The 13,877-nt window shown below is 52.9% G+C and overlaps 3 protein-coding genes across 3 annotated transcripts; 1 reads left to right on the forward strand and 2 right to left on the reverse strand.

Annotated features, from left to right (window-relative positions):
• Positions 1–30: 30 nt before the first annotated feature.
• BDZ83DRAFT_654648 (uncharacterized protein) lies at positions 31–483 on the forward strand (the record flags this gene model as incomplete). Its single annotated transcript, XM_060510735.1, has 1 exon — positions 31–483. One exon carries the CDS (start codon positions 31–33, stop codon positions 481–483), a length of 453 nt encoding a protein of 150 aa, XP_060361648.1.
• Positions 484–1,898: 1,415 nt separating this feature from the next.
• On the reverse strand, positions 1,899–2,705 carry BDZ83DRAFT_755088 (GDSL-like Lipase/Acylhydrolase; the record flags this gene model as incomplete). Its single annotated transcript, XM_060514568.1, has 1 exon — positions 1,899–2,705. The coding sequence occupies one exon, from the start codon at positions 2,703–2,705 to the stop codon at positions 1,899–1,901; it is 807 nt and encodes a 268-aa protein (XP_060361649.1).
• A 2,711-nt stretch (positions 2,706–5,416) lies between these two features.
• On the reverse strand, positions 5,417–6,770 carry BDZ83DRAFT_458070 (Alpha/Beta hydrolase protein). The gene has a single exon (XM_060503210.1). The coding sequence runs from the start codon at positions 6,588–6,590 to the stop codon at positions 5,598–5,600; it is 993 nt and encodes a 330-aa protein (XP_060361650.1). The 5' UTR covers positions 6,591–6,770; the 3' UTR covers positions 5,417–5,597.
• Positions 6,771–13,877: the final 7,107 nt, after the last annotated feature.

Here is a 13,877-nt window from a genome sequence, read left to right on the forward strand (position 1 = left end):
GAAAAGCTGCAACACGCACAACACAAAACAATGGCAAGCTACACTTCCGCCAATTCCCCAACCGCGGAGTCTTATCCCTTCGGCGGAAACTGCGCCCGCCGGCCTCTCATGGACAGTCGTGCTTGGAATTTGATCTTCCACGAGTCGCAAACGAACACTCCCCGCAAAGCCGTTTCGATCATGACTCTCATCTGCCTCAGCACCGTGATGGGATTCATTACGGCGGTTGCCATTGTCATGGGATCATTCTCCTACGCTGTACACTGGGATGTTATCCCTGAGGATATCTGGGACTACTACGGGAACTACGATTTTTCCTGGTCTTTTCGCAACCAGGTGATTTGGCTCGATGCACACGATATCTTCTGGTGGTTAGTCTTCATGGCGATATGGATGCTGTCGACGACGATCATGTATCGTGTGTTCTTGTACGTCAGGTTTGCCCCTTTTCGCGAGGCGAAGCACAAGGGGTACCAAGATTGATCATGGCATCAAATCTGCTAGGGGTCCCATTGGGGTACCACGATCGTTATAGCTGCCTTTGGCCATCTCACTTCATCACATTGGGCGACTTTGGAGTGAGCGGGACAACGTTTGGCCTTGACGTGGAAATCTCAATCCTTGCCACGACAGTATCTACGGATGCTCGGAACATCCGTAGGCTCATTTCACACCTGCCTCGGCTTCGAGTCTCCTACATCCTCGCAACACAATATCCAGGAATCAGTCATAGAGCTTTTGAATATGATGCCTTGGGAGACATTCGGAGAAGAAGACGAGAACGAGAGTTGATGGTCATGGAGGCATGAGCCTGGAACGGTCGAGTATCCCTTCGACAAATAGACATATGGCTCAATGTTGATGGAACAGACCCTACGCTACTGAGAGCACTCAAGAAGTCGTGGACGAGGATATAAGATATGGAGATAGAAGTTGTTGCACAAGTTGCCAACACGTAGTCGAAGTTTAGTTCCGCCAATGACAATAAGTACTCTGCGTTCGTGCAATACTAACAGGGATGCCTTAGATACATAGCATCAAGTCCAAAAAAAAACATCAAAAGAGTTTACCATCCCCCCCCCCCGGTTGCTGAACTGGGAGCTCCATCTCTGGTGCACATGCTGGGACTTGAACTCGGGTACTCGTAGCCTGTCGTCGAGTAGGCTGTGGGCGTAATTGATAGTTGACCATGAACCCTTCTACCACCCACGCCACAGTTTGACCTGACCCCCGACCTGGAGGGCGCCTGCTGTGCTGGTGACAGGAATGGAGTTGAGGGTGGGGGGAAAACCTTAGCCATCCCGTCTCGTGGTCAAGTGTGAAAGGTATGGTCAAGACCGCCTGCTCCTTCCAAGCCAACCCGGGTGCTTTTTTTGATTTGTGAAAAAAAGTCCCAGTGCTGTCTTTGAGGAGGTTCCTTTGCCATTTCACTTGAGCTCCACGGTATTTGAATGGATACACAAATAAACAGCTTCTACTATGTTCCCTATACAACTTGACCGGATTCAACTCCGTTTATAATCTTAGCATGTGCCAGACACGTACAGAATACAGGTCCGTTGCAGTCCGCATTTTCAAGTTTAGCTAGTCAGCTGTATGATTCGCAGACTGTGGGCAAGCAACGAGAAGTTGGGGGTTTTCAACGAGCCAGGTGCCGAGCAGACATGGCAGTTTGCAAAGGAGCTTGAAGATATGAAGGCTTGTTGACTATTTACATGTCGTTTTGCCTATGTACAGAGCCTCGACTAACTTTGTTTGAAACATATACAGTGAAATTCGAGCCGTCAAGTCATCAGAGACCAAGCTCCTCAACAAGACAGCAATATTAACCTCCCCCAAACACTTGTTCCGCCACCGCAACCTTCCCTTGTCTTCGCATGTGAAACTCGACGTGCCAACTAGTAGACAGTCTTGATGGGCGTCTTGACGTGGGCAGCGAGGCTGGTCGTGCCGTTCATCTTCTGGTAGATGGCCTGGACGAAAGCCTGGGAGCTGAGATCGGCACCAGCGGCGCTGGTGTGCGTGTTGTCCTTGATGTAAAGGGCCTTGACGGCCGACGATCCAAGCTTGAGGTACATGTTGCTGACGGCCTGGTGGTGGTCGACGAAGGTAACGGCCGCGTCGTTGATGGTGGCGGCGGCCTTCTTCTGCATGGCGACGAAGCGGGACGGGGTGCCGACCCAGGTGCCCGTGGCCCACTGGTTCTTGGGCGTCTGCGAGCTGAGGATGACGGTGGCGCCCTTGGCGGTCATGAGCTTGGCGGCCTGGATGACGTAAAAGATGTAAGTGTAGACGGTCTCGCCCGTCGTGTCCGAGACACACGTCTCGGTGCCCTCGCCGGGGCAGACGGAGCGGCCGTTGTCGTTGGAGCGCGGGGAGCCGACGTCGTTGTGGCCGAACTCAATGACGACGATGTCGCCGGCCTTGACCTCGTTGGCAACGTTTTGGAAGCGGCCCTCGTTCCAGAAGGAACGGGATGAGCGGCCGCCAATGGCGCGGTTGACGACGGCGATGTTGAGGTACTTTGAGACGTACTGGCCCCAGCCGTCCATCTGGGAGTCGCTGCTTCTGGCCATGGTGCTGTCACCGCAGAGGTAGAGGGTAGGGGCGCGGGCCGCGAGCTCGGCAGGCTCGGGAGAGGCGGCGGGTGCGGCGGAGGTGAGGGCGCTCAGCGCCAAGGAGGCGAGAAGAGAAGTGAACTTCATGATGTTGATGGTGTGGTGTACGAAGAGGTATCCTAAGAAGCAAAAACAAGACGGCAGACCAAAGGCAGAGAGGCTGAGGTATCAAGGACCATGCTCATAATGAACCAGGACAAACCACGCTCTACTTATGGGAACCTGGATCCGAAGTCTCTCGTCTCTCAATAATACCATCTCCCTGCCCGGTAATGAGCTTCAGAAGCAGTCGAAGTCGAGGTTCCACTCCGCTCGGCCGAGACTCCCAAGTTCGTATCTTTTATACTTGCCAAGACGCCCAAGAGAAGCAAAAGCTATTGTTCCGCCAGTCGGGATACCTGCAAGACGAACTAAAGGGTTAGTCAATCTACTGCGTAGTTGTGCCAATACGACATTGGAAAGTCTTGGGCTTGTCAGCTCAACTTTACTTGAGACTATGCATCACCCCCGGCGGAACTGGACCGGATCACAAGGGAGGTCCTCGCCGCTCTCCTGCAAACACCGGATCTGTCTGCCCCCTTTCGGAGGATTCCATCGGTTAAGAACATTCAAGAACCTCCGTCTAGCGTTTGGAGTTGAGCACAAAAGTATGCTTCTTTGCTAGCGAGGCCGGGGTTCATGAGTTTATTCCTCTTAGGCCCTTGTGCCCGAGTCTCCGAGTGGCTACCACACGTGCACCCTAGCGGCTTGGCCCGTTGCATCGGTCCCCGGCAGACCAGGCACCTTCCCTCTTGGAAGGCCGCGTTGGACAAATGTCAATGGTCCGCCTAAGGGAGCTGCGGGGAACTGCCGATCCTTGACTGAAATTGGCTCCGAGTTGGGACGAACCAGCAGTTATTCGGCTGATGTTTGGTGCGAGACTCTCAATAAATCACGTCAACTGACTTGAGACCGCCATAATTTAAAGGCGAGTTGATGGCTACTTCTGTTGAGACTCCTCTCTTGGCATTAATCAAAGGCCATGTAAGCATAAAGCATAGGCATAGTGTTGGGGGCTAATGGCTAATTATTTTCCCCGTTAGCAAAAGTTGAGTCATGGGATAGAGAAGTTCCGTCCGCTTACACACGCATGCTATTTCTGGTACAAATAGGCCGATTAACCCAGCGCTGATGCATGATGGTATTCGCCCATTGTGAACAGACGAATTGAGTCCAGTACGAAGTTGAAAGGGATCAAATCTTCCGAGCTATGGACAAGGGCATATATACTTAGAATCTCATGCGAAGTACTTTTGTCCGTATTCTTAATCTGTTCATGTAATACGTTTCCAAAGGGTGAGGTCTTCCAAGACCCATAGAGACATTTGGAGCATTTCAAACCACCTATCAATCCACATGTTGCTCTTAGTTCTCGGTGAGATACCCATAAGACTCATTACAACATCATCCGAAGTCCCTTCAGAGAGTCTTAATAGACTTACTCGTAGAGTCTGCGTTGAGTATTCGACAAGAGCCGAGATTGAGTAAGCCTGTCCCTTTCAAAAACTGATTTTTTTTGGCAGTGTTGATGTCATTTCTGTAAGCCTTATCTCAGAAGCGTGCAATCAGTTACTATAAGGTAGGATTACTATTTCTTATCAGAAATACATAGTGTATCCCTGAACTGTGAAGGGCTGACCCCAAACATTGGCAACAATGGTAGCTGATGTGGCTTACGGGCACCCATAACGCGAAGTTGTGACCGCATGCACGCCCCCCGGGGCCCCTGAGAATCGGCTCTCAGCTAGTGCCATCACATGGATTACTCAAGAATAAGAGTCGGCTTCATTATCGGATAGACGGTTGCGTTCCCCAATCTAGAATAACCACCAGGTCGTTGTCCATGTAAATATGGATGCATTTAGCAATTTCAGGCTCTGCTGGGTCAAGGTTACGATCTATGAGAATCTTTATACCAGCATTGGTAGTCGTGCTCCTTCAAGTTTGCCCTGCTACCAAAGCAAATCAAACCCATCATCACCCCAGGAGACAGCAACCACATGCAACGTATATTCATCCCAACTACCACAATACACACAGAAACCAAGCCCATATATACCCCCCAACTCCTTTCCTGTCACCAGCCAGCATGCACCCGTCTAGGTCGGCGAGCCAGGTCAAACTGGCTGGGTGGTGGAGTGGTCTATGGTCAATAATCAACCCCATTACGCCCAACAGCCTACTCGACGACAGGCTACGAGTTCGAGTTCGAGTCCCAGCATGTGCACCAAGAGATGTAGCCTACCGTGGTGAACTCTTTTTTGGTCCCTAAACATGTTTACTAAGATGCCTTTGGATGTGATTATTGTGATTGGTATGTAGAAGGAACGAAATACCACGTACGTGGGTGCGCCACGCTTGTCTCAAGATACTCGCTTCTAGGGCTTGGTCCCACTATCTAAGCTTTATTAAAGAAAAAGCTCGTTTCTCCCAGGTTTCTTTCTTCACGTTTCATCATGTTGATCGAGATCACTGCTATGATGTACCAACAGAGAAGGAAATGGGGTCAAGATATACATACTATCAGGGAAGAAACCCAACAGTATAGAAAACATAGAGCAGCATCCAAGTATGCCTAGCGCATTCCAAACTTGCTGCTGCAATACGATGCGGCACACTAGGCAACTGATGCCGACGATGTTTTTCTGTTAAAGAGCTCATGGGTATTACTAGTACTGGCCGTGTTCGCAGACAGGACAGACGCGAGCCTGGGTGTAGATAATGGATTTACATCTACATAGAGAAAAGAAGCCCATGTTGAAGTACCTCGCTTCACGATCAAAGCCTTCAAGTCCCGATCTTACCTGCAAACGCGCATTAAGTGAAAGTCTCAACTAGCCCAAATCGGCCACCTCCTCCATACCCCTTCACCCATCCCCCCTTCCACCACCCATGGTCCATCTGACCATCTCCCTCCCAACTCTCTAAACCGCAACACCATCAATCCCTCCTCAAAGCCTCATTCCTCGCCTCCAAAGCCCTCTTAACCCACCCAATCCCCGGCGCACTCTCAAACCCATGCGGCAATCCAGGCCACAAGTGAAACTCAACCTCCACCTCAGCCTCACAAAGCCTCCTCACAAAATCAACACACTCGTCCCGGAACAAATCCAGCCCGCCCACATCAACATACGTCCTTGGCAGTCCCCTCAACTCCTCCGCCGAAGCCCTACCCGGCGCAGCATACAACGAGATCCCGGCCTCCACGTGAGGCCTCGGGTCCCCAGCTTTATCCCCCAACACCGCCCGCCACGCAAGCACGCTGTCGTGCGCCTTCCACGCCAGGAACGGGTACATCGCTGCCTTCTCCGATATCGAGGTCCGGTCGTCGAGCATCGGGTACACGAGCACCTGCTTCCGCAGCGGCGGCGTCAGACCCCTATCCCGCGCCATCAACGTCGCGCCCGCCGCGAGCCCGCCGCCCGCTGAGTCGCCCATGATGACGATGTTGCTGCTTTCCACGTTCCAGCGCACAGCGTTCTCCGAGAGGTACTTCAACCCGTAATACACGTCCTCGGCGCCCAGCCCGTCAGGAAACTCTGGCGCGAGCCTATAATCCACTGCGAAGAACGGCATCTCCACCATCTCGACGAATCGCTTAATCTGCGGGCTGAAGATGTCGACATCGCACGAGACCATCCCGCCGCCGTGGACGTATACCACGGCGGCCAGGGGCTCGGAGCTGTCAATCATCTCCTGCGTCGCGAAGCGGCAGAGCCCGACCTCTTGCCCGTCGTGCGAGGTGAACGGGATACGGGTCTCGAGGACGTTGTCCGGCGCCGGCTGCGCGCAGAGGACGGTGCGAAGCAAAGGCTCCGAGAAGGCGCGGAGCTCAAAGGCGTCTTTGAAGGGTGCCGGCGGGGCGGGACCTCCGCCGTCGCTGTCTCTGGCGGTGATGGCGGCTTGGTACTCTGGGTCAAATCGTAGTGCCATGGTTGCGGTGACTTTGCGTTTTGCGTTGTTGTGCTGTCTATGGCGGGATGTTGGAGAGAACGGGATGGCTCTCTCGTCGGAAGCGAGGATTTCTGGGAGTAGTAGCTTTGGATCGCGACTGGCAAGATGATTGAAGAGGTGCTGCCCCGGAATTTGTGTCCTTTTTAACCGCCAGACGAGGGATATCCGACGTCGTGGAACTCGACGGGTGCCTGCCCGTATTCCCGAAAGGAGGGGTTCTCAAGCGTCCTCCGCTTTCCGTCTTGTTGTCTTGTTGCAGCCATCTCCTCCCATGAGTCACACGAAGAAACGTTGGATCGAGACATCGTGAGAATCCCACAGGGTTTTGCATTTCGGTCGAATGGACCGTCTCCTAAAACGCCTTAGAAGCCGCCTCAACGTGCCTCGAAATTGTCCGAAATTCATCAAAAGGTTCGAATGTCCGCCATCATCTGTCCGACTCTGGCAGCATCTTGCCCATCTTCATCCATTGAAGCTTGATAATCGAAGCCGATGCGACGGACGACCGCCTCTTCGCTCTTAAATCGCTTTATTGGAAAGATTCAGGTTCGCTTGCTCATGATAAGGAATGCAACCCCTGCGTAGCAATTACGATCCTTCTAGATACCCTTGTCTCGGGGCAACAGCAATGATTGAAGACGCGAGCCGACAGGCAAGTCCATTTGAATTTTTAAGCCATCAACGGTGCAATATCGGAGTACTAGTTCGAATAATAGTGCTGGGCGTCAATTGCGAGAAGAGTGTTCAACCGGCCAGTCTCTTTCCCGACAGATCAATATGATGAATCCACTCGAGCGAACCATTCCTGAGCTTTCAGAGAGGGTTTGGATGCGAACCGAAAAGTGTTGCATCACCAATCAACGTGCAACGGCCCGCAGAGCTTTCCTGGGAAATCTATGCGCAACTCAAACGTTGACGAGAGCCTCCATTTGGGCGGAAAGTACCAATGGCCAAAACAACCGATAACCGCAACATCTACTAGTCTTGGTCGAGGCGCCCATGGCACTGACGGCATGTCAGAGCTGGCTGTCAGTCCAACGAGGTCGCGCACATTGCCCGTCATGGCTCAGTTTCGTCATCTTTCCGTCGCGCTTGGATTAGAAAACAGACCTTGCTGCTTTCCCATGGCGATCAAAGTCTTCCCAAACAAAATGGAGCATCGCGTAACGACGAGGGCATCGCAGTAAGCGTGGGGGCCGATCGCCTAGCGACCGCTGCCACATCTGAGCGCTTAAACAAGGACGTTCTGCTTCCTGTTTGCGCTTGCACCAGAACTCGACTTCAACTACGAAGCGAATGGCGTCAATAGTCGAGCCCGGGAGAAAAATCCTGTCACGCGCGTTTGAAGCACACGATCTGTATAGATATCGTCTCCACTCAGAGTGTTAGTGTTGGTCAGGAAAAGTGCCGCAGCGCAGTGGGCGCGATCCATAGAGTACTGTCGCATCGAGGAGTTCAATACAATCGGGACCCTGAATCGCGGCATGACCCGATCCCCTTACCTTCCCGAGCCTTTGCGATGGAGAGAGGAACCCTCTTTGCAGGTTGGCCCATCGTTGGTGGGAACCCCAAGTGGTGATAATTAGCGGCAGCGGGTCGAAATGGCACCGCCGAGAAAACACGATGCAGGCCGTTGGTGATAATTTCCCACGAGATCGTGAACTTTGGCAGACGGTCAAGCGTTCGTCTGGTAGATGCAGGGCTGAGGGGGGGGGGGGGTGTTCGGCGGGCTAGATTAAGAAATCGTTGCTCCCGATCCAGAAGAACGTAGCTGGCCCACGTCCCAGAACGTTAGAATCGGGGCTGTGAATGTTCCGATGGTACGTTGACTGCTTCGATCGCTCCAACAAAGAGACCAGTTCGAGGGGCCGGGGAGCCCTGTTTTGGCCATGCCACGATGCGGACTGCCCTGCAGAACTTGAGGGGATCGCGAAATCCGGGGCCCGCCGTCCGATCTGCGAACATGTCGTGTGAATCGGAAACAGGGATCCAGAGAAGACCCTTCATGAGCACTGCCGCCCGATTCTCGTGGATTTCTTTGGAAATCGGGGAGGGACGGCTCAAGGCTTACTTAGGCCGTGCGCTCACCTAATCTTGGTAAGGGAACTTGCGGAATCTGCAGAACAACACAACAACAGAACAAACGATGAAAAACTAGGACTGAGTTAGAACAGGTTGAATGAGAAACAGGGCCGAAAATTTGAAATCCACAGTCCGTACGGAGAGGTACTATCAATGTTGATTGAAGCCTCAGAAGACCCAACCTTACCATAATACTGCTGGGATGTTTGAAAGCGGGCGAAGCAGACAGCATGCGTTCCACTAAGGCTTGGCCGGTATCAGCAGTGTCCTGGAAGCATCTTGGCTTCCACAGGCTATCCGGCCGCAAGGTAGGATGTCAGAACCAGGGCCGAACGCAAGTCCAGCCACGACACCTATTCGTTCCGGCGGCCCGATGAGTCTGCAGGACTGCTAGTAAACCCTCTCACCCGGCTCCTCGGGCTGGTTGCGCACGTAGCACAGCATAAGCAGGATCTCCTTCCAGAGTGCCCTCGGCATCTTGCATGGCACCGACTATTGATAGATGGTGGGCGAGCAATCCGCACCACTCTGGCCGTATTATTGAAATGGCACGATGTCTCTGGTTTGAGTACGCAGTGTCTCCCTAACGACAGGGGCTCGGGTAGTGGCTGGCGGATAATTGAGCGAGCGTCTGGAACGCTGGTTTCCTATCCCGGTGGATGGCCCTTTTGACTTGTCCCAGCCCGAAGTGGTTTTGGAAGAACTGGCGTGCCAAAGAGACAAGCTGGAACGGATTTTGCGCAGGCGGTCATCGGCTGTCTGAGCCACCATCGAGATTTCTGAGCAGTTGCGTAGGCTTCCTTGTTCTCTTCGAGCACTAGCGGCTGAGCCAGCCTGTCGGTTAAGGTCCCCCTCTCATTAGTTGCGTTGAATAGTACTACAAGCCTCCCGAAGCCAGCCAAGAGAGGAAGCTCTGGCATGGTAGCGTGTCTAGACATCACGATGCATCCTCTCTTGCAGCTTTTGTCCGCGGACCCGGACACTCTCGAGAGTATCCGGACAAGTACGATTGAGTTGTTTTCTTCGCGATAGTGTCTTTGCCGAGTTGCAAACCACGTGGTGAGGAATCGAGATGCAGTGGATGTCGTGCATCGTCGGAACACTGGCTGCGACCGGTGTTGTGTTGATGCACAAATAGAATGTTGCCGCTAACGCAGCTCAAATACTCTCTGGCCGACAAAGTGCCATATCTGAAAGAATTGCCCAAAATCTTGAGTTATATCCGGTATGCCGGTTTCCAGGGTTCTCTCATCGGCAGCGCACATCGCATTCTTCCATGGAGATTGCAATGTCAGTCCAACGTAGCTGTATGTAATAGGGCGTCCGCAACTGCATTCCCACTTTCCCAGTGAACCGTCTCCGCGGGCGTGCTTGGTGCCCGCTCCTTGCGCATCCAGCCTCCAAGCGACCCGCGAGACTTTACGTCAGGGTTCAGGAACGTGGCGCTACTCCCCGCTGTTTAAGAATCTTTCAATCACCCCTCGGCGTGCAATTCCGGCCAGTGCCATCTGCCGACGTCTATCAACGATCGCCTGATCGCAAGGCTTTGGCCTCCTGGCCTTGCCCGGCAGAGCCAATAGGCGGGGCGTCTTCAACGGCGTTGGTGGCCGTTTCTGATTTATGCTGACTCACAAAAGGAGCAAGGAGCATTTGGAATCAAATGTATGAGATCAGGATCCGGGGTAGGAGGCGAAAAGGTCGATTCGCCGTCACGGCTCCGAACATGAGATGTCAGCGCGCGATCTCTCGCTTATCTAGAAACGAACGTGGACATTATTTTGCATCTTCAACGTCGGTCTTGGCTCCATCAAGAAAACTCTTCTGCGAACTGAGATGGAACACCTGCACTGCTGCGTCGAGCCTTATACTTTCCGCAATAACCGTCGAGGTGACTGAGAATGCCTCTTATGGCAATGTCGTAAAGCTGATGTTCCTGTGATGTGCCATGATTAAGGTGAGCGATGGTGCATACTGCCATGACGAAGAGCTGAGGGTCGCTACACAGCAAAACGGGGGGGGGGGGGGGAGCAGAATCCCATGGTTCATACCATGGCAATTTGCGGGGCATGGGAGTGCCCGAAAACCTCGATCGCCCCCTTGTGTATCGCGAGTTCGAAAAGGGGCGACCCCTCGCTGGGCGTGTGCGTCTATGAGAGTCAGATGGGACGGAGTCGAGTGTCTCTCGTTGTTTCGCCACAAACCACTGGAAACAGGCAGTTGGGGAAACGGGAAAGGGTGTGGTTCGAAGGCTTGTTCGCAGACTCGGCAGGTTGAAGCATCTGCTTCAGCGGCCGAATGGACTTTCGTGGGGTTTCGAGATGCAGCAACGGCATTGTCGACAAGGAAAGTCCGTTGGTTAGCATGGTTCCACGGCTAGGTCGTAAGCAACCTACAGCAAGCAGAACCATCCATGAGAGATAGGTGGACAGTGTCGGCTGAACCTCAATGTCTGACGACAAAGATATGTCATTTCTCATGGTCGATTCCCATACGGGAGGTCGGTAGGCGGGTCGACATACTACCCGCTGCCCCGCTGTGGCAGAAGGTCGATCAGAATAGCGTGCTACCCGGCGTAGGTGCCCCTGTATCTGTATGCCGTCGTTCTTTACAATCCCTTTGATTATGTGACTATCTAACTTGATCAAAGTACGGATAGGCGTGAGTACGGTAGTAGGCTCGCCTGGGTCCAGAAACCCGGTGTCGAAGTGTGCCCCCATGGGTTGTAGATCACCACTCTATGGCGTGAATGTAGAATGAGGAGCATAGAGTTGCTGGGGCCGGGTCGTGGACCGTGGCCTCTTGATTGGTCTCAGAGAGGTTCGTCCCGCTCGAGGGGTCTGCCATGGTCCTGTTGTAACTCCAAGTATCCGTTTCACACACCAGAGAAGACGAGCGAGCTAGTGGCGCGCGGACAGATTGCTCCGTCCCAACGTCGAGCAACGCCAGTCGTTTTGATACTGGTAAGTCTCAACTTTGTCGTCCATGTACCGTAGCGCTTGAGCCAGAGCTAACCCGCAGGCGAGCAGAACTCACCAAAAACGGAATGCAACCGCTATTCTCAGCCCAGTACCGTCCACTGAATGTTTGAAGCAGCTGATCTATCTTGATGTGACGTCAATTTTTAGATCTCTGGGAGCATTTTACAACTTCGACTCCAGTCCGGCGGGGAGAAAACCCAGAGAAATTGGCGAAAAAAAAAGTACCGCCTAGGCTTAAGTGACGTTCGCAAGATTGGATGAGTAGTACTCGGTAGTGTAGACGCCCCCGAGACTGATACCTAGGTACTAGACGCGATCAGCAGCGTCGTTAGACTTGTCTGACCTGGCGAACCAGCTGGAAGCCATCCGCTGAGGTTGCAACCAAGAATTCGGTACGCGAGGGGCAGTGCACAACCACACATTCGTGGAGACGTAATCTTGGAGAAGCAACCACCACCATCCCTCGCGTTGGCCACGGCGGCGGCGGGGTAAGACGGCGCGACGGGAAGAGCATTTCACTGGCGGGCTCTTGTCAACTGGAGTGTTATCGTGGCCTGTGTCCCAGTAGGTCTTCTGAGTTGGCCCCTGCTTGCTGTGCAACTCTGCTGCACATATGCAAATAATCGAGTGCCCAAAGCTCCGTCCAACATGTGATGTCCAAGGAGACCATTCGAGCAGAAGGAGACATAATCCAAGGTTGGGAATGTACGAAAGTAGGTTTCCTCGTACGTTTGGCTCATGAATGAATGTTATCACTCTTTGAACTTCTGAAGCAAGAGTCGGAGACCTTGTCAAAAGGTAAACCGATGTTGTGCCCATAGGTAATTGGCAAACTTTTGGCTGCCGCCGACAAGAGTCCAGGCCCTCTCGAAGAATCTGCGTGCACATCACAGCTTCCTAGAGTTAGACTGAGCGGGCCATGGATGGTCGGATTTAACGCATTTGTGTGCCACAATTACCGCCTGCGAACAAGGCACCTGCAAATGCCACGTTCCCAGAGCGTAAGTTGGGGGCAGCCATCCCGTCTGTTGGCGTGACCCTGGTGGCACATCTTCCGTAAAGGGTCGGTCTTGCGAAACCTGCGAAGCGCGAGGTGAACCGATATTGAGGTGGGAGATTGGGACGATGCTCTCCCCACCGGCTTGGTTAACTGTGTCAAAAAGCACACGGCTTCAACCATCGTGCAGTGTGCAATTCTCGCAGGAGACATTATCGCAAGTGGTTTCGTCTTGTATTGGGATCTGCTTGCAAGGCAGGATGGCCTCCTTTGCTGTCGACTAGTACACTTAGAATGATTTGGCACTGTCATTAAGACCTGACTGCTTTACTCGCTCGCGACCCTGTTATTTCTGAAGAGAGCATTCGCCTGCTAAACATCCGTAATAATGGTGCCAGAATGTTCCGATCGGTGTATCGAAGCGTGGCAGCGTGTCAATTCTCATTGCCATCTTGCTGGGGGCCCCTAGTACTCGGCATCGGACCCTGGGGATCGATCGTCGCTGTCGCCAGTCGCCCCATGCTACCGGACCCACCCTTCTTTCCGAATTGCGGACGCGGAGAGATTCTAGCACCGAGTGTCGAGGTATTCGGCCGGGGTACTATACCACTATAGCGACCAGAGACTAAGGTACAGTCAACAGCTAGGTATCTCATCCCACTGATGATAGGATTGGGAACCGCGAACCAAGCAACAGTATGTCAGCCTATCCGTAGTGAGATCGGATTTAATAGGTTTGAGACTCGAATGAGGTCGACAGCTTCACGTTCGTCAGAGACATTACATGCAGTACATACACTGTACGCCTATTGCCTCAGCCACGAGTCCAATCGATTGAACGGGGATGCATTTTTCCATCACCATCACACGCCAGCTGCGTCTTGCTGAGAAAGCTAGTGGTAGCGGCCTCTCAATTAAATTGAGAGAAAAAGTCGAGCGTGGGACGACTCGAGTAGACGAAGTTTCGAGGTCGCTGTGGTCGTAGGTACTGATACAAGCCCAGCATGTTGGCACCTCGTAGCGAAGCTATTTTGTCTCGACTGAATTGGACTTATTGGCGGTGAGGCCACGGAGTGTACTCCTGGCAAAATTTCCGAAGCCAACCGCGCCGTACAAATTTGTTCATGTCAATGGTTGAAGGACGCGGTCTGTCAGCGGGGCAGTGAAAAGTTCAAAGTTGTGGATGTGACGTGTCTCGAAGCAATGTGC

This window comes from Colletotrichum acutatum (genome assembly GCF_030867785.1).
Source record: "Colletotrichum acutatum strain CBS 112980 chromosome Unknown BDZ83scaffold_93, whole genome shotgun sequence".
Classification (NCBI taxonomy): domain Eukaryota; kingdom Fungi; phylum Ascomycota; class Sordariomycetes; order Glomerellales; family Glomerellaceae; genus Colletotrichum; species Colletotrichum acutatum.